This window comes from Sapajus apella, unplaced genomic scaffold (genome assembly GCF_009761245.1).
Source record: "Sapajus apella isolate SASKATOON/1434 unplaced genomic scaffold, GSC_monkey_1.0 scaffold16, whole genome shotgun sequence".
NCBI classification, from domain to species: domain Eukaryota; kingdom Metazoa; phylum Chordata; class Mammalia; order Primates; family Cebidae; genus Sapajus; species Sapajus apella.
Genome location: NW_022436956.1, coordinates 15,798,483 through 15,825,807, shown reverse-complemented (window position 1 = coordinate 15,825,807; position 27,325 = coordinate 15,798,483). Strand labels below are relative to the sequence as shown.

General features: G+C 54.2%; 1 protein-coding gene and 1 long non-coding RNA gene across 6 annotated transcripts in view; one reads left to right on the top strand and one right to left on the bottom strand.

Annotated features, from left to right (window-relative positions):
- USP2 (ubiquitin specific peptidase 2) lies at positions 1–27,325 on the bottom strand. 5 transcript variants are annotated; one of them, XM_032285196.1, is made up of 13 exons: positions 27,077–27,325; positions 18,048–18,865; positions 4,920–4,970; positions 4,295–4,418; positions 3,997–4,108; positions 3,790–3,900; positions 3,541–3,605; positions 2,933–3,036; positions 2,763–2,843; positions 2,541–2,619; positions 2,265–2,372; positions 1,977–2,097; positions 1–1,762 (listed from the first exon to the last, which is right to left on the bottom strand). In XM_032285196.1, the coding sequence occupies exons 2-13, from the start codon at positions 18,822–18,824 to the stop codon at positions 1,675–1,677; spliced, it is 1,821 nt and encodes a 606-aa protein (XP_032141087.1). In that variant the 5' UTR covers positions 18,825–18,865; positions 27,077–27,325; the 3' UTR covers positions 1–1,674. The 5 variants fall into 5 exon arrangements, with proteins under 5 accessions (XP_032141087.1, XP_032141086.1, XP_032141088.1 ...); XM_032285195.1 differs by lacking the exon at positions 27,077–27,325 and adding an exon at positions 24,651–25,194; XM_032285197.1 differs by lacking the exon at positions 27,077–27,325 and adding an exon at positions 21,875–21,997.
- The window catches only part of LOC116556155, a 141,049-nt gene continuing 122,514 nt past the window's right edge, over positions 8,791–27,325 (top strand). The window contains exon 1 of the long non-coding RNA XR_004270869.1: positions 8,791–8,974. This is a non-coding gene — a long non-coding RNA (uncharacterized LOC116556155). The remainder of the gene's footprint in view (positions 8,975–27,325) is intronic.

The following is a 27,325-nucleotide window of genomic DNA, read 5'->3' as shown; positions in this document are numbered from 1 at the left end:
TGACTGATTTCTCAAAGCTATTATTTATTCTGTACAAGGTTCCACTGTACATTAGACATTCTTCTACTCTTGCTTACACAGTAAACAAGTGTACACTTGCCCTTGGGCTCAGGTTCACAGGTCTTCCCTGTAGAAGGGTGTCAGGCCAGTAAAACTCAGGGTATCTTTCTCTGATGCCTCCTCCTGGAAGCCTGGAAGATGCCAGGCTCTGCGGGGCACAAGCTGGGCCCAGCTGTGTGGGTGTGCACAGGTGCACAGTGCTTCAGTCCTTGGCGCTGGACAGCCTTACTCTCTAGGACAGCACAGAGCTTTGTCCAGCTATGTAGGGCAAAATTGAGCCCACGGGAAGGAACCATACCACTGAGGCAAGATGTCCCCAAATACCCAGGCTCCAGCTCCCACTGCAGGACTGAAGACCAACACCAAGAGGAGCTGAGGGGCGGCCTGGGCATCCCTGAGAAACTCGGTCCAAAGGGGCTATGTCTAGGAGGCTCTGAGAAGGGGGTGGGTGCAGGAAGGCCAGGGGGAAAGGGATGTTAAGAGAATAAATAAGAGAGAGAAGCTCTAGGGATGAGGGGCTTGTGCTATCCTTCAAACAGCTGGGGAGCAGACCAGGGGCGGGTTAGAGGGTGTGGGCGGGAAGAACTTGATGCACTGTGGGAAGGAATCTCCTTCTACCTGCTTTCCTCTTCGAGTCAGTGCAATGCACAACCAGCTAAGAGCAGGACCCCTCCCCGGGCGGGTTTGAACACAGCACTGGGGAAAAGGGAAGAGGCTGAGGGATATTTCAGGGAGGGGCAGTTACCCCCTGGTCCCCAAATGCTATAAGGCACAATTCTTGGAGGCAACTAGATTCCATTCAAAACATTAAAAAACAAAACAGGACCACCAAACCCCCAAAACAGAAACTTGTTTTAGATCCCAGGTCTACTGTGGTTGTGCTTGGGGCCTGGCTAACGCCCACTTAGCACCATGGGGGGCTAGATTAAAAAAGTAGTACTTGGAAAAAAAAAAAAAAAGACCAGTGCAATGTCCCAGCTGTGAAGAGGCCTGAAGGAGAGCATTCCAGTCTAAACACTTTAGTTACAGAAATTAAAAAAAAAAAGTTGGGATTTTTAAAAACCAAAACCAGCGTTTTCCAAAGATGTCCCTTCGTCTGTCCCCTGGAGTTAGCAGCGTGAAGAGGGCTCTTGGCTCATGGGTGTTTTTCGGCTCTGGACGGGCAAGCGGTGCGGGCGCAGATGGGCGCCGGTCCTCCGCGGCGCGGGCGTCCAGGCGGCGATGCTCCCAGCGGGCTCCAGAGGGCGCTGTCCCCCCGGAGGCGTCGGCGCTGCGGCGGGCAGCGGGGCAGCGAGGGTCTTCTCCCCACAGACACGGCTGTTGCGGACACACAGGAAGACCACGGGCTTACAAATACAAACGGAGACGCCGCGGGCACGGGGCGACGCTGGCTCCATATCCAGGCGGTCTTCCCTGCCGGGCCACGGCTCGGGAGCGCCCGGCTCCTTGCTCCAGACCCTGACCAGGCTGCATCCACTCCTGCTCGGCAGCTTCAGGTTTGTTTTTCTCTTGTCAGGCTTGTGTTTTCTTTTTGTTGTTGTTGTTTTTGTCTTTTTGAAAAAGTCAGGGAGCGGGGCCACCACGGGGAAGGGAGAAGGGACGCGGCTCCTGGCGCTACATTCGGGAGGGCGGGCTGGCCAGTTCGTAGAAGAGCAGGTAGGCGTCGCTGGTGCGCACTTGGCTGGAGGACATGGGAGTGACGCTGCGGAGAGAACGGGAGTCAGCCCGGAGAGAGGGCAGGACCCGGAGACCCCGCGCTGGCCTCTTCAGCCGTGCCCCCGCAGCCGGCCTTGCTTTCAGGGAGCCTCCCCACGGGCAGCGGCTTCGTGGCCCTGAACTTCCCCTTCCATTCTAGTGGAAGCCGTGCGGGGTGGGGTGGCTACAGTCAGGGGCCCCGGCCCAGCCCTGGCTCTCACCTGGAGTCGTTGAAAGTGTGCCACTCGCCTGTCCCTGGACTGCGACAGTAGGCTGTATAGTGGCCGCCCATGGTGGTTCCGGAGTGATTGGACACAGCGTACAGGTTGTAAACAGCATGGTCTGAGGAAGAGGCAGCTGTCAAGCCCCTGAGGCCCCCCGTGCCCCCACTCCCTCCCTCCAGCCTTTCCTTCCTGGTCTGGCAGCAGCTCGCTGGCCACTACCCTCCCTCCCCTCCGGCCTTGCACACCTGCGGCTTCATTCTGCCCTGCCTACTCAAAGCTACTCACTGGTGTTTTCTGAGGCAAATTCTCTTAAATCCAGGTCTCTAAGGGGGAAGTTCACAAATGTTGTGAGCTTGCTGGTTCGGATCCTGGATTCTGAGAACCGCTTCAGATCTGGCATTGGCTTGAGTCAAGGACAGTCAAACCAACGCACAAGAGCAGACAGCAAAAGGAAAGACTACACGGTCCATTTCCTATGGCTCTGTTCCCCTCATCTATTGGCCCCCTAACATCAGTCACCCTTGAAAGTCATGTCCCAGCCCTGATGGATCTTAAGGATACGGAGCACCAAGATCTTTGGGAACCTCTGGATGGAGAACTTCTTTATACATCGTTTTCTGGCTCGGCAGCGACAGCATGTCTGAGATAAGACAAACAAAGAACTTGTGGGGGGAAGTCAGTGGGCCCCAATCCAATCACTCCTCAGCTGGATCTGCTGGTATCAGCATCTTCCCAGTAGGTCCCATGGAAATGTGTTCTTGCTATTACCGAAGGGTGACTTACTGGCTTTTCATCTCCATCAAGCACATCCTCTTTGGTGAAGAGCCTCATGCAGTCCATTAATGTCACCTCTGGATAACCTCGCTGGAAAGGGAAAAAAAGCAAAGGTCAGAGGTCATCACATGAAAGGATGGGAGAGGGAGTTCAAAGAGGGGGACAACTGGGGTGCCTACCTTAGCAATGGGCAGTGAGAGGTCCCAGAAGGGGTCAAAGACTGTAGAACAGTAACCACAATCTGTACATGTCAGGGAGCTCTTTAGCTGCCCAACAAAGAGATCTGTGGAAGAAAAGGCCATGAGATGCTGAAATACAGGAAGTAGAGCATGGTCTTCTGCACAGCCTCTTTTATTTTTTTTTGAGACAGAGTCTCACTCTGTGGCTCAGGCTGGAGTGCAGTGGCACCATCTATGCTCACAGAAACCTCTGCCTCCTGGGTTCAAGTGATTCTTCTGCCTCAGCCTCTGGAGTAGCTGGGATTGCAGGTGCCCACCACCACGCCCAGCTAATTTTTGTATTTTTAGTAGAGATGGGGTTTTGCCCTATTGGCCAGACTGGCCTCAGGTGATCCGCCCACCTCAGCCTCCCAGAGTGCTGGGATTACGGGCGTGAGCCACTGTGGCCGGCCTGCACAGCATCTTCTTTCTTGCTGCTCCTGCTTTGGTTTGTTGGACACGGGACAGAAACAGGCTTCCCCGGGAGAGTGATTCGTAGGCTTTTCATTCTCCCCTCAGGCAAGAGCAGGTAACAGTGAAAATAGGCATCTTCCCTTCCATGTGCTTACCCTCGATCCGACTGTCTTCCCGTTCTAGATATTTTCTCCACATCTGTCGGCCTTTCTCATCATCACTGGGAACCAGAGAGAGAAGACAATTGGGTCAGAGCTCAAAACTTACGTTTAAGGGTCTGTCAATCTAGATTCTTAATCTTCAAAAGTAAATCAGATTCTCCTCAAATCATTAACCCTAAAGTGGTAGGTAAAAATCTCAGCTTCACAAAAGTTTTGCTTTTCCCCACAGCATTCTCCTCTTACGGAAGATGATCGAGGTTCTCAGGGTTGGACTTAGGCCTCAGTGTCACTCGGTTCACCTCATTATGGAGCCCATCCAGAAGAAAGCGAAGGAACTCCTGAGCGTCCTGCTGACTGAACCCAAAGGAAGGACGGTGAGCAACATCTCTTGTCCTAAGAACCTGCTCCTCCTGCCACCCACTAAGGAGGACGTGTCTGCAAGGCCCTTACTTATAGCCAACGAAGCGTGGGGCGTATCTCTGGATCTGGGTCTTGAACTCAGATGGGCTCACCACATCATTGGGGGATGAGGTCCATATGGTCTGAATTAGTTTTGCAAACTCTATTGGAAGGAGAGGGTGTGTAGGACAGCTAAGATATTTTCTGTAAGAAACTCTGAAACTAGAATCCCAACAAAAAGCAAGCAGAGAACGACAGGACAGGAGTGTCTCAGACACAACTCCTAGAACAGCCCCAGTGAAGTGGAGAGCATCAGGAGGGGAGGCAGGCGCACATGGAGGCCCCTTACCTTCCATGAGGGCTGTATGTGCATTGCTGCCGTGGTGCAGGTCCCGCACATAGAGCCTCTGGAGGCAGTAATCTCTCAACTCCCGTGTGTTGCTCAGGCACTGCAGAATTGAGTTCATAAAGCACTGCAAGAGATGACCAGGCAATCAGAGGGGAGACGAGAGTCCTGCCTGCACTTCTGCTACTTACTAGCAACTTCATCTTCCTAGAAATGAATCCTCTCATAGGCTCAAGTTCTTCTTTTCATAGGTGAAAGGGGTGAAGTGAGGCAAATCCCCACTCCAGGCATAGGTGACATCATTGGTTATTTACTATAGAGGTGTGCAAAAGGGCGTGGACATGACGGACAGAAGTGTGCGGGAAGTGATGGGCGTCCCTGAGGGGAAGGATCCAGGAGAGGAGCAAACTGACGGGTAAAAGGGCAACTCCCTTTTAGCATTGCTTCCTGCTGGGGGTGGGTAAAGCACAGCCCAGCAATTCTGTGAAACACCAGCCAGGAGGGGCAGGTGCCAACTGGCTGAGCGGGTATGGAGTCAGACACAGCCAGGAGGGGACTCTGGTTATATGGCTCCAGTCAGGATAGTAGTGGGTAGGCCTGGGGCAGAAGCGGGCCAGGAAGAACTCACCGTGTTCCCAAGGTTTCGAAGACCAGCCAGACCCTGGACACTCTTAGAATTCTGTAAGCAAAGAACACATGGTGATCAGGTGGAAGCAAAGATGGTAGGCCTGTGCTGGGCTCTTGTGCAATTTACTGGAGCCACAGGCAGCAGGCCATACATAATATTCTTTCTTCAACTTTACCCATCTATGTACCTTGTAGGAAAGAGGATTGAGGAATGCCTATTATTTTCAACATCCAACAAAAATATTCGTCAGGGCTTTGCTTTTGTTGAGTATGTATTGGAGTACGTATCTCCTTGCCCCCCATTTGATGTTATTGTCCATTCTCTGCTACAGTGGAGATTAGGAATTCACATATTTGGTACATATTGACTCCTTGCTGTAACAAATTTCGAGTCCCAAATCCAGGTGCTATCTCAAATGACCTATATTTGTACTCCTAGAAGTCCAATATATAAAGTAGCTCTCATAATGGACGCTTTAAGGAGGTTTTGAAAAGCTAAGCCACAAAACACCTTGAGTTTTGATCTTCATTGGGAAAAACTCCAGTAAGCTGCCATTCTGAATTGCCAGAGACAGGTGGAATTCCTTCCAGCTGAGCTCAGCTCCTAAGGGCTGATTAAAAGGCTGGGAGAATCCTCCCTGCCTGGCTCAGGTTTCAACATCCTGACTGGCCACTGCCGTCCTTGTGATGGCAGATTGGGCCTGCAGAGGCTAGGGCCTGGCTGAAAGTGCCACTCTTGCTGCTGGCCTTATAGCGGAGGCGGGTGAGGGGGTTGGAAAGAGAACAGGTGCAGGATCGAGGACTCTGAGCTTATTTGTCAAAGTCTCTTGGCTAATCCTGGGCATATCTCCAAGGAGTCAGAAAACCTTCAGGCTCAAAGGGTTAAAGAAACAGTTTGCAGATGAGTCTGCCACCCCCTCTCTCAGGGAGGGGACTGGGAGCAGGCAACTCTGGAGCAACACTGGGGCATGCGTGGGGCCAGCTCAGCTCTGATCAGAACAGGAGCCTGAAATAACTCAGCTAAAATTACTCATGCCGTGTGCTGACAGCCTATGAGGCTGTCAGCAGCTCAAAGCCCATGAGGTTGTCAGCTGGGGGGAGGGGGTGGGGGAAGGAGCAGGCTGAAGGAGGGCTTTTCTCAAGAACTGCCTTACGGATCCCACAAGTAAGAGGATCCCTTCCTGGCCAGTTGTCAGGGCTAACACTAACAGATAGAGAAGAAAAATATACCCAGAAAAGAGACCCAGTTTAAACCTGCAGCTAGAGAGAAAAGCCAATTGGCAGCAGGTGGGATAGAAGCATCCTTGGAGAACTTGGGTAGGGCTGGCAGTATATGGCCCCAAACAACATCTGAATCCGACTTACTGACAGCAAGAGGGCCGAAACAGATAATTCCCCTGGGACAAAGACCTTCTTAGCATTTTCCAAAATTGGTGAAATGCTGCAAAAGTCTCCATGCTGCCCACTCGGAACTCAATGTTAAAGCTAGCCCACAACAGAATACCCACTCTTATGTCTATTTTTGACTTTATTAGTTCTTAGCCCCCATGCCTCAGATGACATCTCTCTAAATAGGCTGTCGGGTTTCTACCACTGGTGACCATGTCAATGTTCACCAAAGCAGGCTCTCAGCTGAGACAACAGTCACTCAGTGCTAGTGGGGGTGGGGAAATGGGAAAACAGAGTCATCTTTCCACGGAGGCACTCCTGTGGTGTTTTAAGATGTGGACACTTAATTTTGACCCAGGAGTGAGGGGCAAGAAGAACACTTCGTCACCCATGATTACTATTCTTGAGGATCTAACCCCTCTATTGGCCTGGGGGGGTGAGGAGATGGGAGAAGCTCCTTTAAGGCATCCTTAGGACCCTTGGTTGCTATGTTGTGGGGGTGTTATGTTATAGGGGTTGATGCCTTTGTCTAAAATTTCTTGAGCTCAAAACCACATGCCAATTTCTAGGTGCTCTGTGTAGAAGGCAGGTGGACAACAGGAGTGGGGGGCAACAGAGGAGGCGGGGAGTGGGGCTGCTCTATGCCCAGCCAGATATTCTTCTGCCAAGAATAGGAAATCAGGAGCCCCAGGGAAAGTCAGCACTTTCCATTTGAGAGGGGAACAAAATGTCCCCAGAGTGACCTTCCTTACAGGGCAAACAATCCTTCCTCAGGGCCAAGAGAGAGAAAGGGGCTAGATGTGCAGAAGGTGGGAGACCCCAGACAGCCAGCCTCTTACTGTGAAAGCCAGAGAAGGAAATGACCCTGTTAGGCTGGGACACATGTGCAAAGAGTTGACAAAGTTTGGACCCAGGCTTCCTCCTTCCACGTAGCCATCAGCAAACCTAGTTCTCACTCAGTAGCAAGCACTGTTGCAGAGACCAGATGGCACCTTCACCATCAGCAAATAGACAGCATTCACCTTCCAGTGGAGAAGCGGGGGCTCAGGAGAGCCCTGCCTGGGTTAATGCGGAGGTAGCATCTGGGCACCCTACCATAGGAGAGGCCGATTGAGGTTTGTGTCTTCACACTTGAGACCCCAGTCAAGGGCTTTCCCCCCTACTTCAACCTGTGCAGTGAGGGTCGGCCCTGAGTCCTGGCTGCAGCTGGGAAGACTGGTGTGGCCCTGGCACGGGGCAAGGCACGCACTGCCAGCATGGGAGCTGGTGCCTGTTACATAAGACCTGTCAAGCCGGGGCCCCTTTTCCTTTCCCCAGCGGGCAGCGCCCAGCCTCGGCCCTGGCATTCCCCTGGGGGCTGCTTCCACGGAGGGACCCACTGACCACTGCAGAAATGGAGAGGGCGGAAAGAAAGGGAAGTTGCCCTCTGTCACCTGTCTGCACCTCCTCTGCCCTTCACAGGTTCGAAGGACCCCTGTCACCAACCCTTGAGAAAGAGCCCTTGGTGGACAGTGAGGGGGAGGTGGCCCCTTTGTGCCCAGCTTTCCTGGCCTGAGTTTGGCCTGGGAGGAGTACCCCCTTAGGGCCCAGCGTGCTGCCCCAGCACACCAACCAAGACCCAGTCAAGGTTACGCTTTCCTGAACCTGTCCAGATAGGTGCCAGCAATTGAGAGGCCAACAGTCACCACCTGGTGCCGGGGTCACTGACAGGGAGGGGACAAGGGGGCCTCCTCGGACCTCCACCAGGGGAGGGGACCGCGAGTAAGCGTGAGATCACCTGGGGAGGGGGCATTCCTTGCCAGGAGACCCTGGGAAAGGAGGGGGCTGGGAAGAATCCGTCCCCTTGCCGAGGGGCGCGTGGCGGGCGGGATCCGGGGAGAAAACGGGACCCCAGGCCCTCGGCGCGGGGATCCCGGAAAAGGGCCCGCGTACCTTGGCTTTGTTGAGCAGGAGCCCCACGAAGGTGGAGATCAGCAGGGACGGGGAGAGAGGGGAGCGCGGCCGCAGCTCCTTGGCGAGGGCGGGAAAAGGGGCGGCGGGGGGATCCTCGGGCAGGGTCACGGTGTACGAGGTGCGCATGCTGGGGGGCGGGCGGCGGGCTCTGGCCCTCGCCTAACGTTGGCAGCGGGGGCGCGGGGGAAGTCCCCGCGCGGTGCCACAGTCCGGACGCCGAGGCCGACGACACCGCCACAGGACACGGTCCGCGGCGCCTGGAGGTAACGGTTACCGCGGGCCCCAACGCGCGCTCCTCCGCCTCAACCTCCCCAGCGTGCGCAGCCAACCGCCCGGGTCCCGGCTCTCGCGCTCCGGCCGACTGGCGGCCCCGCCGGCGCCTCGGGCCCCGCGACGTCACACTGGGGCGGGGCCAGGCCCTCAGCCCCGCCCATCCTGCCCCGTCCCTCCTGTCCCCCGCCTCTCCCCGCTTCCGCCCCGCCCCCGGCGCCGGCACGCGGACCCAGGCGAGGCGGCAAGGTCGGTCCTACCCCACCGAGCGTCCCCCGCGCGCCCCCGGACCCCCAGCCGGCTGACCCCCGGCCAGGCAGGCCCGCGGGGTAGGCAGGACCGGAGCCCGGAGGCCCTGGCCGGCCTCGGGGTTGAGGCTCAGCTCAGGATAAGTGATCTTTGGGGCCCGCAGAGGACGTCTCCCCAAGACCCAGTGCCAGCCGGGTGAGCTTCCCTCAAGGCAGCATACACTTCCTAACTCTTGGTGGGGCTGCAAACCATTTTGAGAACGTGATGAAAGCTCTACTCTCTTCAGGGCGAAATATGCATATGCAGAAACTTTTGTCTAACCTTGGTGGGGGGACTCAGGCCCCCCCGTGAAGCCCAAAATTCATGCAGTCTGTGGAGGTCAATGGACCCAGGTTAAGAAGATGAACCTTCAGGGCCTAGGGACTGAGCTGCCCTCCTCACAACAGTCCTGTTTGGCCCCTTATCAAGAGAGGCAGTGCTCATATTTTGTAAGGTCCAATAGGTTACCTTCTCATTTGGCTCTTGAAAAGAACCTTTTCTGGTCCCTTCTAACCAATTACCCAGCTCCAGCTCTCCCACTCTCAAGTTTGACTTGTTTTGGGGAGGCGGGGAGAAAGTAACACAATCGTGGGGAAACAGGCACTCAACTGGCGTGGGGGCAAGCGTTCTACTCTGACATAGCCATGCTTGAAGATCAGGGGTCTTTGGGTTTTGTTTCTGATGCTCCACCTCTCCACCTAACAGGGAAGCTCACGAATCTGTCTAGAGAAAGTATCTTGTTTGGAGCTTGCTGGCTATTTTTAGCCAGTATTTTTAGCATTTAAAAATACTCGGAGAGGCAGCAGTGAATGCTGTTACTCATCTGTGGGCTCCCTCTGTTCCTTCTGGTGTGCTCATCCCCACATGTACATGCACACATGACCGCAGCTACATGGGGACTGTATCCAGGACACACGTATGGCTGTACCCTAGGCCACCCATAAAGCAGCAATTTTGCGCCAACTGCCAATGAGAGAGGGGTGGGGATGGTTGCCCCCTCCCCTGTGTGCCAGCAGTGTGGTGGGAGGAGGGGGCAGGGGACAGGAGCCATAGACAGTCTGATCAGTGAGGGTGGGCATATGAGGAGGGGCCATCTCTGCAGTCACTGTCCTCACCCAGACTCTGACTGAACCTGGACCCTCTACAAACCGCAGCAGCCTTTCTCCAAGCTTCCTTTCCAGCCAAGCCCTTTCAAGCCAGCCCTATACCATCTGGAGCAATGTTTGCATCTGATCATATCACTCTTCTGCTCTGAAACAGCTAGAGCACCTGCCCTTGCATCCAGCCCCAAAGCCCCAGGTAGGCTTTCTTTGGGGCTGTCTATCCACAGGCCCACCACCCTCAGTCTTCTGTGACCACTGCTGTCAACCAGCCTGCGCTTATCCTCTACTGAAAAACCAAAAACCAAAACTGCCACAAATTAAGTACTTATTAGATGCCAGGCACTGGGCTAAAGGTTTTATATATATATTATCACAGTTAATTTTTACAATAACATCATGCTGTAGTAACTATTACCTCTTATTTTAGTTTTGTTTTTATTTATTTATTTATTTCTGAGATGCAGTCTCGCTCTGTCGCCCAGGCCGGAGGGCAGTGGCGCGATCTCAGCTCACTGCAACCTCCGCCTCCTGGGTTCCAGCGATTCTCCTGCCTCAGCCTCTCGAGTAGCTAGGATTACAGGCACATGCCATCACGCCCAGCTAATTTTTGTATTTTTAGTAGAGACAGGGTTTCACCATGTTGGCCAGGCTGGTTATGAACTCGTGACCTCAAGTGATCTGCCAGCCTTAGCCTCCCAAAGTGCTGGGATTACTGGCATGAACCACCGCACCTGGTTTATTACATCTATTTTATAGGTGAAGGATCTTAAGCCTAGAGTGGTCAAATGACTTGCCAGGACCACAAAGTTAATAAATGACAATGTGGGGCTTTGTCCTATTAAAAACCCACACTTTTAACAGGAAATTCTGGGATGTACTTCCTGCTCTCTGCCAATTACCTGCTTGTAACTTCTGCTTAAAGCTTGCTCTTCGGGCCGGGCGCGGTGGCTCAAGCCTGTAATCCCAGCACTTTGGGAGGCCGAGGCGGGTGGATCACGAGGTCAAGAGATCGAGACCATCCTGGTCAACATGGTGAAACCCCGTCTCTACTAAAAATACAAAACATTAGCTGGGCATGGTGGTGCGTGCCTGTAATCGCAGCTACTCAGGAGGCTGAGGCAGGAGAATTGCCTGAACCCAGGAGGCGGAGGTTGCAGTGAGCCGAGATCACGCCATTGCACTCCAGCCTGGGTAACATGAGTGAAACTCCATCTCAAAAAAAAAAAAAAAAAAGCTTGCTCTTCCAAAAGCATCTTCCTAACTAACTCCGCCCAGCTCGAAACACTCCCATTACTGTATATCCTCAGTCTATGAGCATTCAGTTTGCACAGTCATTTATCTTAATATGTTTATCTTTGTTTTCTAAGTGTTTCTAAGAGTCCTGTAAATGGTCTTAGATTGTGTGTGGTCTGTCATGGTTATGCCAGCACACCGAAACCTCCTCAAGGGCAGGGTTGTGGGTTCTCTTAGTGGGTTCTTAATGAATGGTGTTGATCTTGTCTCTAAAGAGGACCAGACCAGGCTCTGTGGGGAATCCTGGAAGTCCCACTGAGCCTCAGAGGGTGGGGCGTGAATCTGGTTTTGCATGTTGAACCATGTATTGCTGGGCCAAGGGGGACCTGAACCAAGAGGTGCTAACCCACTATAGTATTTGGCCTGTCTCCCGTGACTTACACACAGCGATGTGAGCACTCCTACCCAGGACATCTTAGTGTTCTGCCAGCTTGTTCTCCCTCTTCCTTGGGATTTAGGAGGTTAGAGGGGTTGCTAGGAGCAGGGAGGGCCAGCTGGGGAGAGCTTTAGCATGGGAGCACTTTGAGAAGTCTGGGGTAGGGGGAAAGAATTCACACATCGTCCAGTCTAGTCAAGCAGGTCTGACTGCTGCAGGGCACTGCCACAAAGGACCTTGGCTCATCTCTCAGCCAGCAGGGTCTCTGTGAGACCCTTTCTCTTCACTGCCACTCTTGGAGTGGGATGGATACAAAGGATAGAGGCTTCTGGCATCGGAACCTGGCTGTGGCTCAGTGACTCTCTGTGCCTCAAATACACTGAGCTAATCTGAGCTGGGCTCATTCCTGCATCCTGACTGCCATTCCTCAGAACCTGGGTTTGGCCTGCTTCCCCTGTAGGATAAGTCATTTTCTTTACCTGAAATCCTTCCTGGCATGATGGAGTGATATAAATGAAAGTCAGGGCTACCTCTACGAGGGCAGGGACTGAGAGTATCCTGCTTCTCCCAGATCTGCGTGGGCAGCTTGGGCCAGGGTTTGGTGACACTGCTGAGGCTCAGGCAGCTGTCTGAAAGCCTGGCTCCCAGCACGTGCCTGCGATTACCACTGCAAATGGACAGACCAGTGACCTGATTGATGGATGAATGGTAGGGGCTCTAAGTCCTTATTAGGTGTTGGGCTTTTGCCCCACAGTGCATCTTGGGGAGAGAGGGTCAGCCCGTCCTCCCCACTCTCTGTAGGAAGGTCTGCTTCCCTGCATGACATGAACTCCAGGAGGCCAAAAGCTCTGCACTCCTTTGAGCCCAGGCAGTCTGGCCTGAACCAGATGGATTCCAGCGGCCCACACACTTCCTTCTTTTGCATATGTCTCTATCTGGAGCGCTAGCTTTATGTATGTATTGAGGTGAGAGGGTACAAGGGGCCACGTGTGCAGCTTTGGGCTCTGAACATGCCGTTCATTTCTGCAGCCGGTGGTCAGTGGAGCGGCTCCCCCAGGGGCAAGGAACATTTTGCCAGGCTTGGATTAACTTCTGCATTGCTGAGTCCCACCCCAGCACCACATTAACTCATGAAGACATCCTGGAGCGGGGGTGGAGGAGGAGGCGGGAGGATGGTGCTGGGCACCGATTGAGAAATTGAGCCTGGATAAGGCAGCACCAAGGCTACCAGCCAGGATACAGCCCACAACCAGTCTGCAAGGGATGGAGACACCAGTGCCTTGCTGATTCTAGTCGCAAACCACAAACCCACTGCCCTTTCCTTCTCAGCAGCTCGTACAGCTCCTAGCCAAATGGTCCCTCTGGCTTAAGGTCTTTTACTGACCTTCTCAAGCTGCCAACACAGATGCGTGACCTCAGGAAGTTCAACCTCCTCCCAACACAGATGCATAACCTCAGGAAGTTCAACCTCCTCAGGGTGGCTGAGTGAGCCCGGGGTGGGAGTAGGTGAGGACAGACCCCAGGATCTCAGGCTGCCAAGCTGGATAAGCAAGGCAGCAGGGATGCAGGCCAGCATGGCTGTGTGAATGGAGCAAGAAGGCGAGGGACGAGAGGCGAGGCGAGTTGTACTTCTCACCGAGGAGCTCCCCGACAGCCCCTGCTATCCGCAACTTGTTCACTTTGGAGTAACCTCCGCTTACTGCAGGGTAGCATTCAAGTCCAAAGTCCCACCCGAGGGAAAAATCACATGACCTCAGTTTATATAATCACCCTGTCACTGAACAGCTGGAACCCAAGGCTTTGGAAGATGAGTCAGCAGCCCCAGTGGCAAACAGGACCCAGGTACTCAGTTTCCCAGACCTTTTGCTCCTAGAAACAGATCCTGGAGCAGAGGGAAAGGGTGTGGGAGAGACTGGGTGGGTGAGAATAGGCTGGGTCAGACTGAGCCTTGGCCCTGGCTCTGCATCTGAGTTGCAGGTGCCCAGCTTGCCGACTGTGCTCCGAAGGGCGCTGGGCCAACCCCTGGCTCTTCTTGGGGAGAGGAGAGGATGGCCTGGGCAGGGCAGGACAAGGGCTGGGCAGAGGCCAGCAGGCAGAATGCCAGGGCTAGGGAGGAGCAGCTGGAGGGGTGGAGCAGAGGAGGATTAGGAAGGATTGTAGGGGTTAAAGCGCAACCCTGGCAGGGCTGAGTGGGAACAGCTTGTCCTTCCATAGGCCCCGGGAAGAGGAAAGGTGGGGCGGATGGGGAGATGGCAGGGTTGGGACTGGGGCTCCTGGCTTTCTGCAGGGCTGAGCCACCTGGGCTGGCTTGGAGTCCCCACTAGGGGTAGTGAACGCTTTTTTTCCACCATCACTGTTCCTCCTCCCTGCCTGCATTTTAAGCAGAAGGTGGAGTCTCAGGGCAGGCCCTCGTGATACAAGCGCTGAGCTGTGCTCCCCTGGCCTGGCATTTTGTTGATGCTTACACAAGCATGGGGAGGGGATAATTCCAAATTTATGTGGTGCCCCCTGCCCCCACCAGTTCTATACTCATGCTTAGCTGAGTCTGTGATATTCAAAATGCATGCTGCCCGTTACTGTTAATGAGGGAAACAAGTCTGGCTAGAACTGTTCTCCCTGGTCACAGCCTGCTGTTGACCTCCCTTAATGAATGCCAGCTGTAGCTCCGGTCAGCTACCCTGAGGACCCCCTGGGACACGGGGTGTACTTTTTTACCTGTTTCTCCCACAGGGTTGGGGGCACCCTTCCTACTCTAGTCAGCTGCCAAATGCCCCCTTTCTTTTTTCTTTCTTTTTTTGTTTTTTGAGGTGAAGTTTCACTCTTGTTTCCCAGGCTGGAGTGCAATGGCATGATCTCAGTTCACTGCAACCTTTGCCTCCTGGGTTCAAGCAATTCTCCTGCCTCAACCTCCCAAGTAGCTGGGATTATAAGCGTGTACCACCACGCCCAGATAAGTTTTGTATTTTTAGTAGAGATGGAGTTTCACCATGTTGACCAGGCTGGTCTTGAACTCCTGACCTCAGGTGATCTGCCAGTCTTGGCCTCCCAAAGTGCTGGGATTACAGGCGTGAGCTCCCATGCCCAACTTAAATGCCCCCTTTCTATGATCTCTTTTTCCCCCTTAAGTTCAAATGACCTCTTCTGCAGCATTTTACTGATTTCAGATTCCTTCACCTTCATTATTTGCCTTGAGCCTCATGGCATGCTTATGAGGGGGGCAGGGCAGGTGTGATCATTCCCTTATATGCATAAGGAAATACAGCCCAGCCGATAGGTGTCCAAGGTTAGAGAGGCCAGACTGTCCCAGCCTCAGATGACCTCTCCCTTTCCCTCCAACTGTGACACTCAGGAGCACCCAGGGCTGCCTCCCGGCTGCACCTATTTAGGAACTTATTTCCCGGCCATGCGCAGTGGCTCGTGCCTGTAATCCCAGCACTTTGGGAGGCCACGGCAAGCGGATCACCGGAGGTCAGGAGTTTGAGACCAGCCTGGCCAACTTAGTGAAACCCTGTCTCTGCTAAAAATACAAAATTAGCCTGGTGTGGTGGTGCATGCCTGTAGGCCTAGCTACTCGGGAGGCTGAGACCGGAGAATCACTCGAACCTGGGAGGCGGAGGTTGCAGTGAGCCAAGATTGCACCACTGCATTCCAGCCTGAGTGAGACAGAGCGAGACTCCATCTCCAACAAAACAAAACCAAACAAACTTATTTCCCTAAGTGAATTGTGAAGGCACTGAGGGCAGGGACTGTTGCTTGCACACATCTCTTGCCTTCTAAAGCACTGGAAGGGTATGAGGAGGACTGACATTTACTAAGCAACGTGCCAGGCACTTTCACATACATCATCTTTCCATTCCTCAAGTAATTTATGAAGTGGGAACAATGATCACTCATTTTACAGAGGAGGACACAGGTTCAGAAACTAAGGAAGCTATCTGAGGTCACGTTGCTGGTAAGCTGAGCACCACAAATGAGTGCCTCAAAAGGCAAGATCCTCAGATGGAGATCTAGAAAGAAACTGCACCCAGTTATGGAAAGAAGTGGCCCAGGCTTCACGAGCAGGGTTGTTCTCACCTCAGCAAGGTGCACTGTGCTCCAGGAAGTGAGGATAAGAGGGGTGGAGAGAGAGGGGTGAGGTTAAATAAAGATCTTGCACCATTGACCCGGAGAGGCCTCTGCTGGTTGGCAGTATCTTTTGGGGCATGAGCTCTGAGTGAAACACTAGCTCAACTGCAGGGCATTCCGGGCTAAAGTGCCTTATGAGTTGCTTCTGGATGAGGGTGGCTGAGTTTGCCCCAGGGCGATCTGCCACTTCTGTGAGGTCCTCTCTCAAAATTCCCTTCACCTTGGCTCTGGAGCTGGGGGTGGAGCCGGGATTGTCCCTTCTGGAGGGGTGCAGGGGAGGCAGACTCCAAGGAGGGCTGAGCCATGCCTGTGTGGGGAGGAGGTAGATTTCCAGTGGAATCTGCCCCCAGTAAAGGGGGATATGGCTATCATGATCGAGGCTGAGGGTGGGTCTGTAGCTTAGTCTGCTGCAAGGTGGTTTTCCACCTTAGCATGACTAGAGATCACCCAAAGAGCTTGAGAAAAGAGCAGCTTCCCAGGCTCCATCCTGAGAGAGTTTGCTTCAGTGGGTTTGGGTGAATCATTAAGCCCTACTTAAGTGAGCCCTCTTCTGAGCAAAGGGAGGAAGCCCTTCAGAGGACCTGGGCCCCTCCGAGGAGAGCCATTTTCTTTTTCTTATTTTTTTTTTTGAGATTGAGTCTGGCTCTGTCACCCAGACTGGAGTGCAGTGGCACAATCTCAGCTTACTGCAACTTCTGCCTTAGTGATTCTCCTGCCTTAGCCTTCTGAGTAGCTGGGATTACAGGCACACGCCACCACGCCTGGCTAATTTTTGTATTTTTAGTAGAGACAGGGTTTCACAATGTTGACCAGGCTAGTCTCAAACTCCTGACCTCATGTGGTCTGCCCACCTCAGAGGAGAGCCATTTTCTAAATGCCCCGGGGATGAACAGCACCAGCTGTGTCCAAGTGAATCCTGCTCCACCCCAAACCCAGCATGTGGACCCCTGAGAGCAGGTACTTCCCTCCCAGGCCAGCTCTGTCATGACACATGTCTCGTCTCTACGCCTTTCTACACTAGCTCTCCAGTGGAGCCAGCCCTGCCTTGTCAGGGTCTGAATGTTCTGGGAGATACCAGCATTTCTATCTCTGTGCCACTTCACAGATGGCACAGCAAAGCCAAGACTCCCTAAGTAATATCCAAGTTGCCCTCTCAAGACCTTTACTTATGACAAGCTTCAAAGTCCTTCCCCTAGTCCTGAACCCCTGCTCCATTTATCTGGATCAGCCCTCCAAGCAGTATTGCTTGCTGTGGCACAGCTGTTGTTTCCAAAATGTACTTGTCCTAGGAGTAGGGAGGGGTAGGTAAAGTAATGGAGGAGACACAGCACCCAGCTCTCCTGCCCATATGCTTGCCTGTCCGTCTATCTACCTGCCACCTACACATGTATCCGCCTACCCACCTATCCACCAACCCATTCAACACCCACCCACCAATCCATCCATCCATTCACCCACCCACCCACCCATCCATCCATCCATCGTCCAATCGGCAGGGCAGCTCCCACTGTGGGAAGCACATGGCAGAGGATTTAGTGATGGGATCTCTTTTTCCTCCTCTGAGAGCTTGCCACCTAATGGGCACACTAGTAACTACAGAAAAAGGCAGATGTCATCAGTGCCCCAAGAGAGGCGTGTTCAGGGATTCATTGCGAGCCAGGCCATGCCAGCCCTTGGTCAGTCTCCAGCAGAGCCTCTTCCCTCATTCCAGCTGAGGCAAGGCTGGAATACAGAGGCATTGGATTGTCTCAAGCCCTAGACAAAAATTTCTCCACTATTTTCTCCAAAGCCACATAATAAGCATTTCTGTCCGATAATCTGGACCTGAGCATGCCAGTGTCACTCAGAGGGGAGTCCCTCTTTTCCAGATGTCTTATGTTCAAATGTAAAGCCAGGCCTCAGGGTTAGGGAATAAAGCTTGCATAGGAGGGGAGATGCAACCACAGCAAGGAGGCCCTCCTGCCACAGGATGCACAGGTGGTCTGGGGCCCCCGCATCCAGCCCAGGTCAGGGCAGGGCCTGCAGGAGACACTGGCATGTCAGATGGAAAAGGAGAAGGTGAGAAGAGTGGTGCATTGGGGGCAGCAGAGCATTCCTGAGAGCATTACTCAACTATCCTTGAGTGCACAGGCCCTGAGGGGGCTTTCTAGGCAGAGTGGGAAAGCCCTTCCCCTTGGCACGGAGCCCCGGGGGCACCAGACGTGCCGGGATAACTTCTCTTGTTTCCGCCACTGTCAATCATCAGTCAGGTTGGGAGTCGTGCCCTTAACCTGGCTGTTCTCCATCAGTAGCTGCCTCCCCAGCCCGTCCCCATCCCCAAGGGTAAACTCACCATGCTGTCTCTCCCTGGGGAGCTGGAGCGGGTTGGCCCAGAAGCCTGACCTTTTCCCTTCTCCCACAGCGTGTAGCGGCCAATGGGTCGGTAGGTAGGGCTGAGGACTTCAGGGATTCGTGAGGGAGGGGTGTGGAAGGGCACCTGAGAGGCACTGCCCTTTCGACCATAGTTCTCCAGGTAGTCGACCAGGTACTCAGGGCGGCTGGCTGCCTGGTAGAGCCCCTGCAGGGTGCAGAGCTCCTTGCGCGTCCGGGCCAGCATGGGGCTGTGGCCCAGGTTCCCCGGGTCTGTCCGGTAGCTATCTGAGGTCCTGAGGCTGGAGAAATCCCGGGCCAGGTCTGATTGGCTGTCCGACTTCTTCTGGGTCAGGGTCACCCCCTGGTCATGGGCATTCATGGGCAGGTAGCTGAGGCAGTTGCTGGTCACTCCATAAGAGAATCCACTGCCCCCGCTGAGGCCACTGCCTAAAGGCCGCTCAGTGGCCCAGGTCTGGCTCTCTGCCCGCTTACCACCCCCAGTGATGTCAGGTCTCAGCAGGGGGCGGCCCCGGTCATAGTCCAGGATGGAGGAGGGGCCATAGGTACGGGGACGGTTGAGGAAGCTGCTGGGGGGGACCGGCTTGAAAACAAGTTTCTCCTTCTCCAGTAAGGAGGCGGCCAGGTTGGCCCCATAGGAGGAAGGGGTATAGGTGCCATAGCCTGACTTGGCATAGTGGGCATCTGTGTAGCGGGCTGATTCTGTGTAGCGCTTCAGGGTGGAGGAGAGCTGGGACATCCTTCAGGGCGGCACTCAGTGGGGACTGGGAGCCTCATGGGCTGAAAGACAAGGAGAGCAGTTGTCAAAGGGCCCTTCGAGGTGTCGGGCACCCACGCACCCACTCCCCAGCTGGGCCAGAACCTCAGAGCTCCCTGTCTATTTCCATGAGAGACAGGCTGGCTGCTGAGAAACACATGCACGCAGGTATGCATGTGGGCTTGCTTGCACCTGTGTGCTTACACCCCAGTGAGAGTTTGAGGGACAAGGTGGCTTTTATATGCCACACAGGGAGTCAGTGCATCCTGGCCATTCAAAGACTCGAACACGCAAGCAGGGGCTACCTGACCTCCACAGCCCACCAAGCCATGCACACTCTTCCAGCCTAAATCCCATTGCCTCAGCATCTGCAGAGACTCTTGAGCTAGGGAGATGCCACTGACCCCTGGGTTGAAAGTGCTTGATATTTCAGGAGTTAAGATCACTTCTGGCTGGGCGAGGTGGCTCATGCCTGTAATCCCAGCATTTTGGGAGGCTGAGGTGGGCAGATCACAATGTCAGGAGTTCGAGACTAGCCTGGTCAACATGGTGAAACTGCGTCTCTACTAAAAATACAAAAATTTGCCAGGTGTAGTGGCAGGCTCTATAATCCCAGCTACTCGGAGGCTGAGGCAGGAGAATCGCTTGAACCTAGGAGGCGGAGGTTGCAGTGAGCCAAGATTGTGCCACTGCACTCCAGCCTGGGCGACAGAGCGAGACTTCATTTAAAAAACCAAAAAACAAAAAACATTCTGTTCCTTCGGACTTATGTGATGAGCAGGTGTCTTTTTGGAATCCTAGACTGTCTGCGCTGGAATGACCTGAAGATCATTTGGTCAGATCCCTTGTGAGGTCAAGGAGGCTTAAGAGAGGAAGTAATGGGGTGTGGGTGGGCAGGGGAGGTGGTGAGCATTCAGCAGCGAGAGGCCAGAACGTGGTCTCCAGACTCCATCCCAGGGCTTTTCCCAGACACCAGCACCTGCTGTTTGGTCCCACAGTGAGGGGCGCTCATGAAGTAGAACTCACTCACTTCACTGAGCTAAGCTTCTGTTCTAAGTGGAGTTAGGGCCTGTGGCCTCCCAAGAGTTCCTCTGCCAACACAGGTTCCTTTACCAGTACGGATCCCAAATTGCTCCTGGCGATGCTTGTGCAAAGGGGACCCCCTACAGTCCCAAATCTTGCACTGCAGGTGGCATTCCCAGTCCTTCCCTGCTCCAGCCCTGCAGCAGGGGAGGGTCTAGTGAAGGAACACAGAAACTGCTGAATGTGGAGCTTTGAGAGCCCCAGAGGATCATGCATTTTAATCTATCTGTTGTACAGATTGGAAAAGTGGTGCTTATTTGCCCACGGCCACACACCAGCAGAGCCAGGACTGGAATCCAGGTCTTTAAAATCCTGCCCAGTGTTCTTTCTACTTAACGTTAAGTTACCACCCCAGAGTCAGATTTAGGCTCAGTTGGGGACCTCCAGAGGCCCTCCATTGCCATAAACATGCAGGCTTTATCCAGTGGAACTGGAGTGGCATAGGAGCAAGTAGGTCAGATGCCTTTCCTCAAGGGCATCAGGGGCTCTTGGGGGGCTCTCTAGGGGGACAGAAGCGGAGCCATCCAGGACTCTCAGAGTCATGCGACCTGCCCTGTGATGGACTAGCTGGGCAATTTTGTAACCTCTCTGAGCCCAACCTCCTCATCTGTAAATCAGTAAAACCATCATCCTCGTAATTCCTACTTCACAGGGCTGCTGTGAGGAATAAATGAGATAACACGTGAAGGGCTGCACAAGGACAGTGGTTACCATCTCCTCCCCCAGCTACTTTGGGGCAGCATGGCTCTGCCCTCTGTAGGTCTGTGATAATATCAGGGCTGGCCGTCTCCCAGCCTGGCTAGCCTCTGGCCTCAGCTTGGGATGCCAGGCCTTCCCCTGCAGCCCTCAGTGAGAGAAGCAGGCAGTGGGCAGACATCTGGTCACTCAGCAGACACTGGCTTGGCAACCCAGCCTATTAGGGCAGAGAGGAGCTGGTGCCAAACCCCAAATGCAAGGGCTTGGCAGAAAGCTGTAGAATACCAGTCCACACAAGGCTTTGGGGTAGGTACAGGGTTGGGAGATGAGCAGGCGGCACCCACCCAGAACAGCATTCCTTGACCCTGCCTGAGAACTCCAGCAATTTTCAGTCCAGGCTGATATCAGAAAGGCCTGGTCCACCTTACTGTCCTACCCTTTTGCCACCTGGCCCAGGGGACCCCTGGCCCTTCATGTATACTCCTTTGCCCAGTGGGCCCAGCACAACTTTCACCCTTTTCTAGGAAAAGGTAACTGAGGGATGACTTCATACAGTGTTAGAAGGAAACCACAGCAGGAAGGACAGACAGTCACAGGGCTGAGGTGGGGGGCCCAGTCCTGCTCTATTGCGCTTTGGAAAACTCCATCAATAATGTAAAGTCAAAGAGACTCCAGGTCTCAGGAGTTGGGCTCTGGGACACCAGGCAGCCAATCAGATCCAACTCCCCTCCCCCGCAACAAGGGTATGAGGTCATGGCTCCTCCCCACAGCTCTCCCTCCCCCTCCCCCACACTAAAGCTCCCAGGGAATTGGTATTCTGCGGGCAGCGCCCCAAGCCCGTGACATCCCCTGGCCCTGCAGATGACGCAGAAGTGCTGGGGCCAAACAAGGTACTGAGGACAGGGGCAGACAGCTCTAAAAGGCTCTGGAGCTGGAGGCTTGGCCACATCTCTGGCCCACAGAATCCCAGGAGGGCTCCCAAATCCCTACACTCCCTCCCATCTGGCAGGTGATTGCCAGACCCCTCCCCCTCCTCTCAGCAGCCCTGGGAGTCAGGCCATCACTAACACCCCATGGAAGCTGCCTCTCGGCTCTGACATCTAGCTACAGTTCCCACGTCTGGGGAGAGGGCCCTTATTGGGGCCGGGGCCTTGCACATGTCTCTCCCCTCTTGCAACCCCCAGTTTCACTCTCAGAAGTCCTAGCACCTTCCAGGTGAAAGCACAGCCTCGGCTGGTGCCCCTTGGCATTACCTGCACAGCTGTCCTTGGAGGCTGCAGAATGCACCATGGGCAGGAGAGCGGGCTGGGTCCCTGGCTGGAGCCTCGCTGCGCAAGACAGGGACAGGACGGGCACTCACATGGCTGCGAGTCCCCCTGTTGCCACAGGAACAGCCTGAACTGAATGGCCCTTTCATGGGGCAGCGGGAGGCGAGCCGATTGGCTGGGATCCCTCATACCCCTCCCTGCCCAGTGCAGGGCCCCTGCTGCCCAGCTTCTTTCACTGTTTACCCAGAGCTGGCAAGTACAGGCACGCAGCTCCAGGCAGCGCCTCCCCAGGTGTCCATTGTCTTGGACAACGGGGGCAGTCCCCTGCCCAGCGCCTCCTCTAGGCCATCTTCACTGAGGTGTCCTGACTCTTTCTTCTCTGTCAGAGATTCCTGTTGCTTTGCTCAGTTTCCCTCTCCTGGGAGGTGTAGCAGCATTCCTCTGCACAAAGGCACTCGGCTTCCTGTTGGGACATCTGAGCCAAGCAGCTGTCACCCCGGGCTGGCTGGTGCTGACACCTCTGAACCAGGCCCCAGGCATGCTGAGTACTTCACATGCAGCTTCTGAGTCCATCTTCTCCACAGCCTCACACCAACTCGCATCGGCCCTCGCCACGTGACCCATTCTTGTAGGTGCGCTTCATATACAGAGCACCCCAAAGAACCTTAGTGCAGGTTTAAGCTTGAATCCTTACAGACATAAATGTCTCCAACTAAAAACATCTTTGGACAGATTAAATTATTTAAATAAAATTAAAATTCAAAAAGATTCACAATTCAAAAAATAAATATACAATAAATTTAAATATGGAAACTTTTAAATGTTTTTAGCATTTGTATTTCTGAAGTTATTAAAGCTTGTAACTGCTCTAAGGCTTGGGACACAGTGTATTAACTCACTGAATCCTCCTGACTCCTTTAGGCGGTAGGTGCTGTGCTAATGCCCATTTGCAGATGAGGAAATTGACAATGCTGGCAGTGATGTGGATTTCCCAAAGTCACACTGGGAGCAGAGGCAGAGCTGGGCTGGACCTGTGCTCTGTCTGCTACAGCTGGCTTGAAGCCCAGACCCCTGCTTCACTCTTTCCTGACTCTCCATGGGACGGGTCAGGACTGGGACCCATGGGTAGGGGTTTGAAGGAAGGACCGCCACAGGATCCAGGTGTCCGCCGTCCAGCAACAGCATGGGGTGTACAGACTCCGGCAGGAGCAGTCCTCTGGATTTTCCACTGCAGGCGAATGAAAGTGAAGCCAGGCGCAACTTGAGCCCCAGAACAATACTGATCGGCTGAGAGATGGTCCAGGAAGCCTCCATTGCACCCACTGTGCCAAGCCCCTGCATGTCCCCTGGTACCAGCATCTAACCCAGCTCAGGGCCTTGGGTTCTTGGCCTGGTTGTGAGCAAAGCCCCCAGCCTCCCACCCTGGCTGCAGCTTGGCCCACTCCTCAAGGTACCCATGCTGGGTGAGTCAGGGGTTGAAATGAACCCGTCTCCCTGGGGCAGCCAGCCCCTTTGCTTCAGCCACGGTCATTTCCTGTTGCTCAGGTGAAGGGCTCCCTAACCTGCCCAGCCAGGGGAGGGACTTGCTCCCCAGGAATCCCAGGCACTCCTGGCCCCGGGGGCAGGAGATGGATGATGCCCCACATCCCAGTAAACTTCATGGCCTCTCTCTCTGCCCAGATCTGCTTGGCTTTCTGGGATGAAAGCCTGCTTTGCTACTGTGACTTTGCTACTGCTTAGATAGAGAGCCTCTAGCTGAGTTTCCGAAGCACACCTAAACAGGGTTAAATCTCTTCCCTCCTGCTCAGGCGCTCAGAACAGGTGAGTGGGGAGTCCCAGCCAGTCCCACCAGGTGGTTGGGAGCTTCCTCAGTGGTGACCTCAGAGCTTCCTAAAGCCACTTGCTAACAGCATCAGAATGTGCTGACCTTGAAGGACAAAGCCTGTGAGAGGGGCCTGTTTCCTTCCATCTGCATTCTGACCCTCCCTCCCAGCTGCTTGGGTTACATGCTGCACTCTCGGGGCACAAGTGTCGGGTCCTGGAGGATGGGATGAGGGAATCCTGGCAGGTGTAGAGGGCGTGGGTGGAGTAGGGGATTGGGGCGGGGCATATTTATGCTCAAACAGTCCTTGAACTCTGCCTACTCCTCTCAGGCCCCAGGGCCTCGGCCCCCTCCCCTCCAGCCTGTCACTAGCCGCTCTATCAGGGGCTAGCACCCAGCGATCCACCAGCCTAATCCTCTTGCCTGCCCTGGCAGGGGGTCATCCAAGGGGATTTGGGTCCATTTTTCTTTCTCCTGCTCCCAGTAGTTACCCAAGAGCTGGGGAGGGAAGGAGATAAAGAGATTAGAGATTAAGGCAAGAATCCTGACTGGTGGAGAAGAAGTGGGTGGGTCCAGGGCAGTCTCCATAGGGTGCACCTTGATTTGGGGTTGTGAGTGGGTGGGCATCTCTACACTTCCAAGACAGGGTAAAGAAATGGGCCTCCAGGAAGTATTGGGATCCTTAAATTCTCTTTTCCAACCACCTCTGCCCAGGTACTCTTCTGGTGTTCCCTCCCCAGGGGTGAGCCCCAGTCTCCTTCCCTCTCTTCTAGAGCCTCGTCTTTCCTCTGTTCTCAGCCTCTGGGGGGGCCTTTGGTCTTGCCCCGATACCCACCAGGCCCGGTGGGGTGGCCTTCACATGCTCTCCCAGATTCACTGATGTCTCCCCTCTTGATAGAGTCCCAGAGAAGCTCAGATACCAAAGAGGCAGCTACTGACCTGTGTCCAGGGGCACTGGATGGGACTTGGGGGCTTCTTCTTCCCCAGCAGGGCAGGGAATGCAGTGGAAAGCCCAGAAGCTGGAGCCTGACTCCAGGCTGGGTAATCCGGAGCTCAGGTTACTGACTCCGATATATATAGTATCTTATCTGACCTCACAGAGATGGCGAGTGCGACTCACTTACATTCCAAGCCTGGGAGAATTAAAGGGGCAGTGGCATGCCCACCCTTGAGGGGCTGCCCTTTCGGGCCAGTGCCAGCCAAGGAGGTCTGTGAGGACTCTTGGAAGGGGGGCGTTTTGAAGGGGAACAGTCGGGAGATTCAAGAGGAGACAGAGGACTGAGAAGAGCATGGAGGGGTCGGGGTGGAACTTGAGGCAAAAATACAGAGAAAGTGGATTTTCTGGAGCAGTCAGTCACAGAATTAGAGACAGGAAGAAGCCATACCACTAATCCCACTCTAATTTTGAAACAGAGTAGACCTAGAGAAAGCAAGCAGCTTGCTCAAGGGCATATACAGATAGTGAGAAGCAGAAAGGGGACTGTACTCAGGTTTCAGTCCAATATTCTTTTCTTTTTTTTTTTTTTTGAGACAGAGTTTCGCTCTTGTTACCCAGGCTGGAGTGCAATGGCACGATCTCGGCTCACCGCAACCTCCGCCTCCCGGGTTCAGGCAATTCTCCTGCCTCAGCCTCCTGAGTAGCTGGGATTACAGGCACGTGCTACCATGCCCAGCTAATTTTTTGTAGTTTTAGTAGAGACGGGGTTTCACCATGTTGACCAAGATGGTCTCGATCTCTTGACCTCGTGATCCACCCGCCTCGGCCTCCCACAGTGCTGGGATTACAGGCTTGAGCCACCGCGCCCGGCCTCCAATATTCTTTTCTAATGGACTTCTAGGCCTGGGCTTGGATGCTAGTTCTTTCCCTTATTGGCTCTGAAATAGTGGATAAGTCACTTATGTTCTCTAAACCTTAGCTATTAATCTGCAAAACAGGAATTTAATAATGGTCTATATTGTGAGGATTAAATAAAATAGTATTTGTAAATTTCCTGGCACATAAGAGTTCAATAAATGATTATATTGAATACTTCCACTTATTATTATAATTAATGGTATTATTAGTAATAGCACCTTACCAGGTGAACCTTCCTAGGGAGAAAAGGAAGGTTACTTCTGGGGAAGTGTTCCTTTCTAATACCAGAGAACAGTCCCATGGTTTTCTGAACTGACCATGTCCCATAACTGGGAAGGGCAAACAAGGCTTGCCATCTTCCTAGATGTCCAGTCCACCAAGCAGAGAAAGGCCAAGCCCATTTGGGCTCCTTCCCCCTTTGCCTAGAAAAATACAGCAAGCGCAGCTTCCCCCAGGCCACCAGGAGAACGCCTGGCCCCTCCGGGGTGGTTCCACTCTACCTGTGCGAGGGCTCAGGATTCCAGGGTCACAGAGACGGGCTGGGTGGGGTCACAAGAGGAAGGAACAGCGTTCTTAGCCTCTCTGGCCTTGGTGCACTTGTCTGCTCTCAGGACGTTTCTCGATGGCTCTCCCTGAGGACTGGGAGTACCCAGGCTGGTGCCTCCACCCTGTCTTAGCACAGGCTACTGACTCAGCCCAGGTCCTGATGATGCACTTCAGAGGACGCCCTCATTCCAGTCCTCATTCTGACTTCAGTCTGACATTGCATCTGCAGCATCAAAGGAGGGGGGCCTGCCTCGACCTTAGCCCAGTCAGCTCTCCTTTCCTCCGCTTTCCGGGGGTCCATCTGGGGGATGTTCTCATGTCCGTTTCAGGGGAGGTGAGCAGCACTACTTCCAGCTCAGTCCCATTCTAAAAGCAGCCCGGTTAAGAGGTAGGATGTTCACTCTTCAGGGAAGGGCTAGAATGGGTTGGCTAGGGCTTCTCTTGACTGTTAAGAAGTTGCTCTCTTTGGAGAACCGCGTGCCTGCTTCTGGTTTGGGATTGGTGAGAATTTCAAAGCTGCCTCTTTCTGATTTGGGATTGGTGGAAAATCTTGCCTTCCGCTTAATTGTTGCCCCAACCCGCCCCCAACCCCCTTTAGCGATCTGACCAGCTACAGCCCCGGGAGCTTTAAGAGCAGCAAGTGAGCTGCAAGCACACGTGGGAAGGGGGTTTGTCGGTGTCACTCTCGGGTCACAGACCACCGATATACACAGGGCACAGCGAGGAGGACCCGCCGAGGCAGCATTTCCTTAGAATACACTGATCAGCACACAGATGGCTCTTCCTGGCACCCTGGGCTTCAGCAGGCAGCCCCCACACATTTGGCAGCCACAGCTGGAGCGCCCCTGAATAGCCGGCTCTCGCCCTATATCTAGTGCCCATTCTGCCCAGGCTGTCATGGACACCTTACTTTCTGAGCCCCAAACCGGCACTGATCCCCGAATCCCCGACAGGTGGCACTTACCTGCCTTTTCTTGGAGGATGGACGAGTCGAACCGGGCACAAGCATGGAGCTGCGGGTGAGACCCGGCTGGCGCTGGCACGGCGCAGTGAGCAGCAGCTGACGCAGAGGGCTCCCCGGCCTCGGCTCCTGCCTGCCTTTCCCCCACCTCAGCCGGGGGCCCAGAAGGGACCTCCCCGGGAAATCGGCGCCACCCAGCGGGCAGCCGCCTCATCATGCCTGAGCCGGCAGAGCCACACCCCGCGTCTCGCG

What these genes read in the sequence shown, in the direction of transcription:
- USP2 (XM_032285196.1), bottom strand. Translation starts at nt 18,824, where the DNA reads ATGTCCCAGCTCTCCTCCACCCTGAAGCGCTACACAGAATCAGCCCGC. An exon ending in ACATACAGCCCTCATGGAAG is followed by an intron (nt 4,109 to 4,294) that starts GTAAGGGGCCTC and finishes TCCTTCCAATAG; the next exon opens with AGTTTGCAAAACTAATTCAG. An exon ending in GGAAGACAGTCGGATCGAGG is followed by an intron (nt 3,037 to 3,540) that starts GTAAGCACATGG and finishes TTTCTTCCACAG; the next exon opens with ATCTCTTTGTTGGGCAGCTA.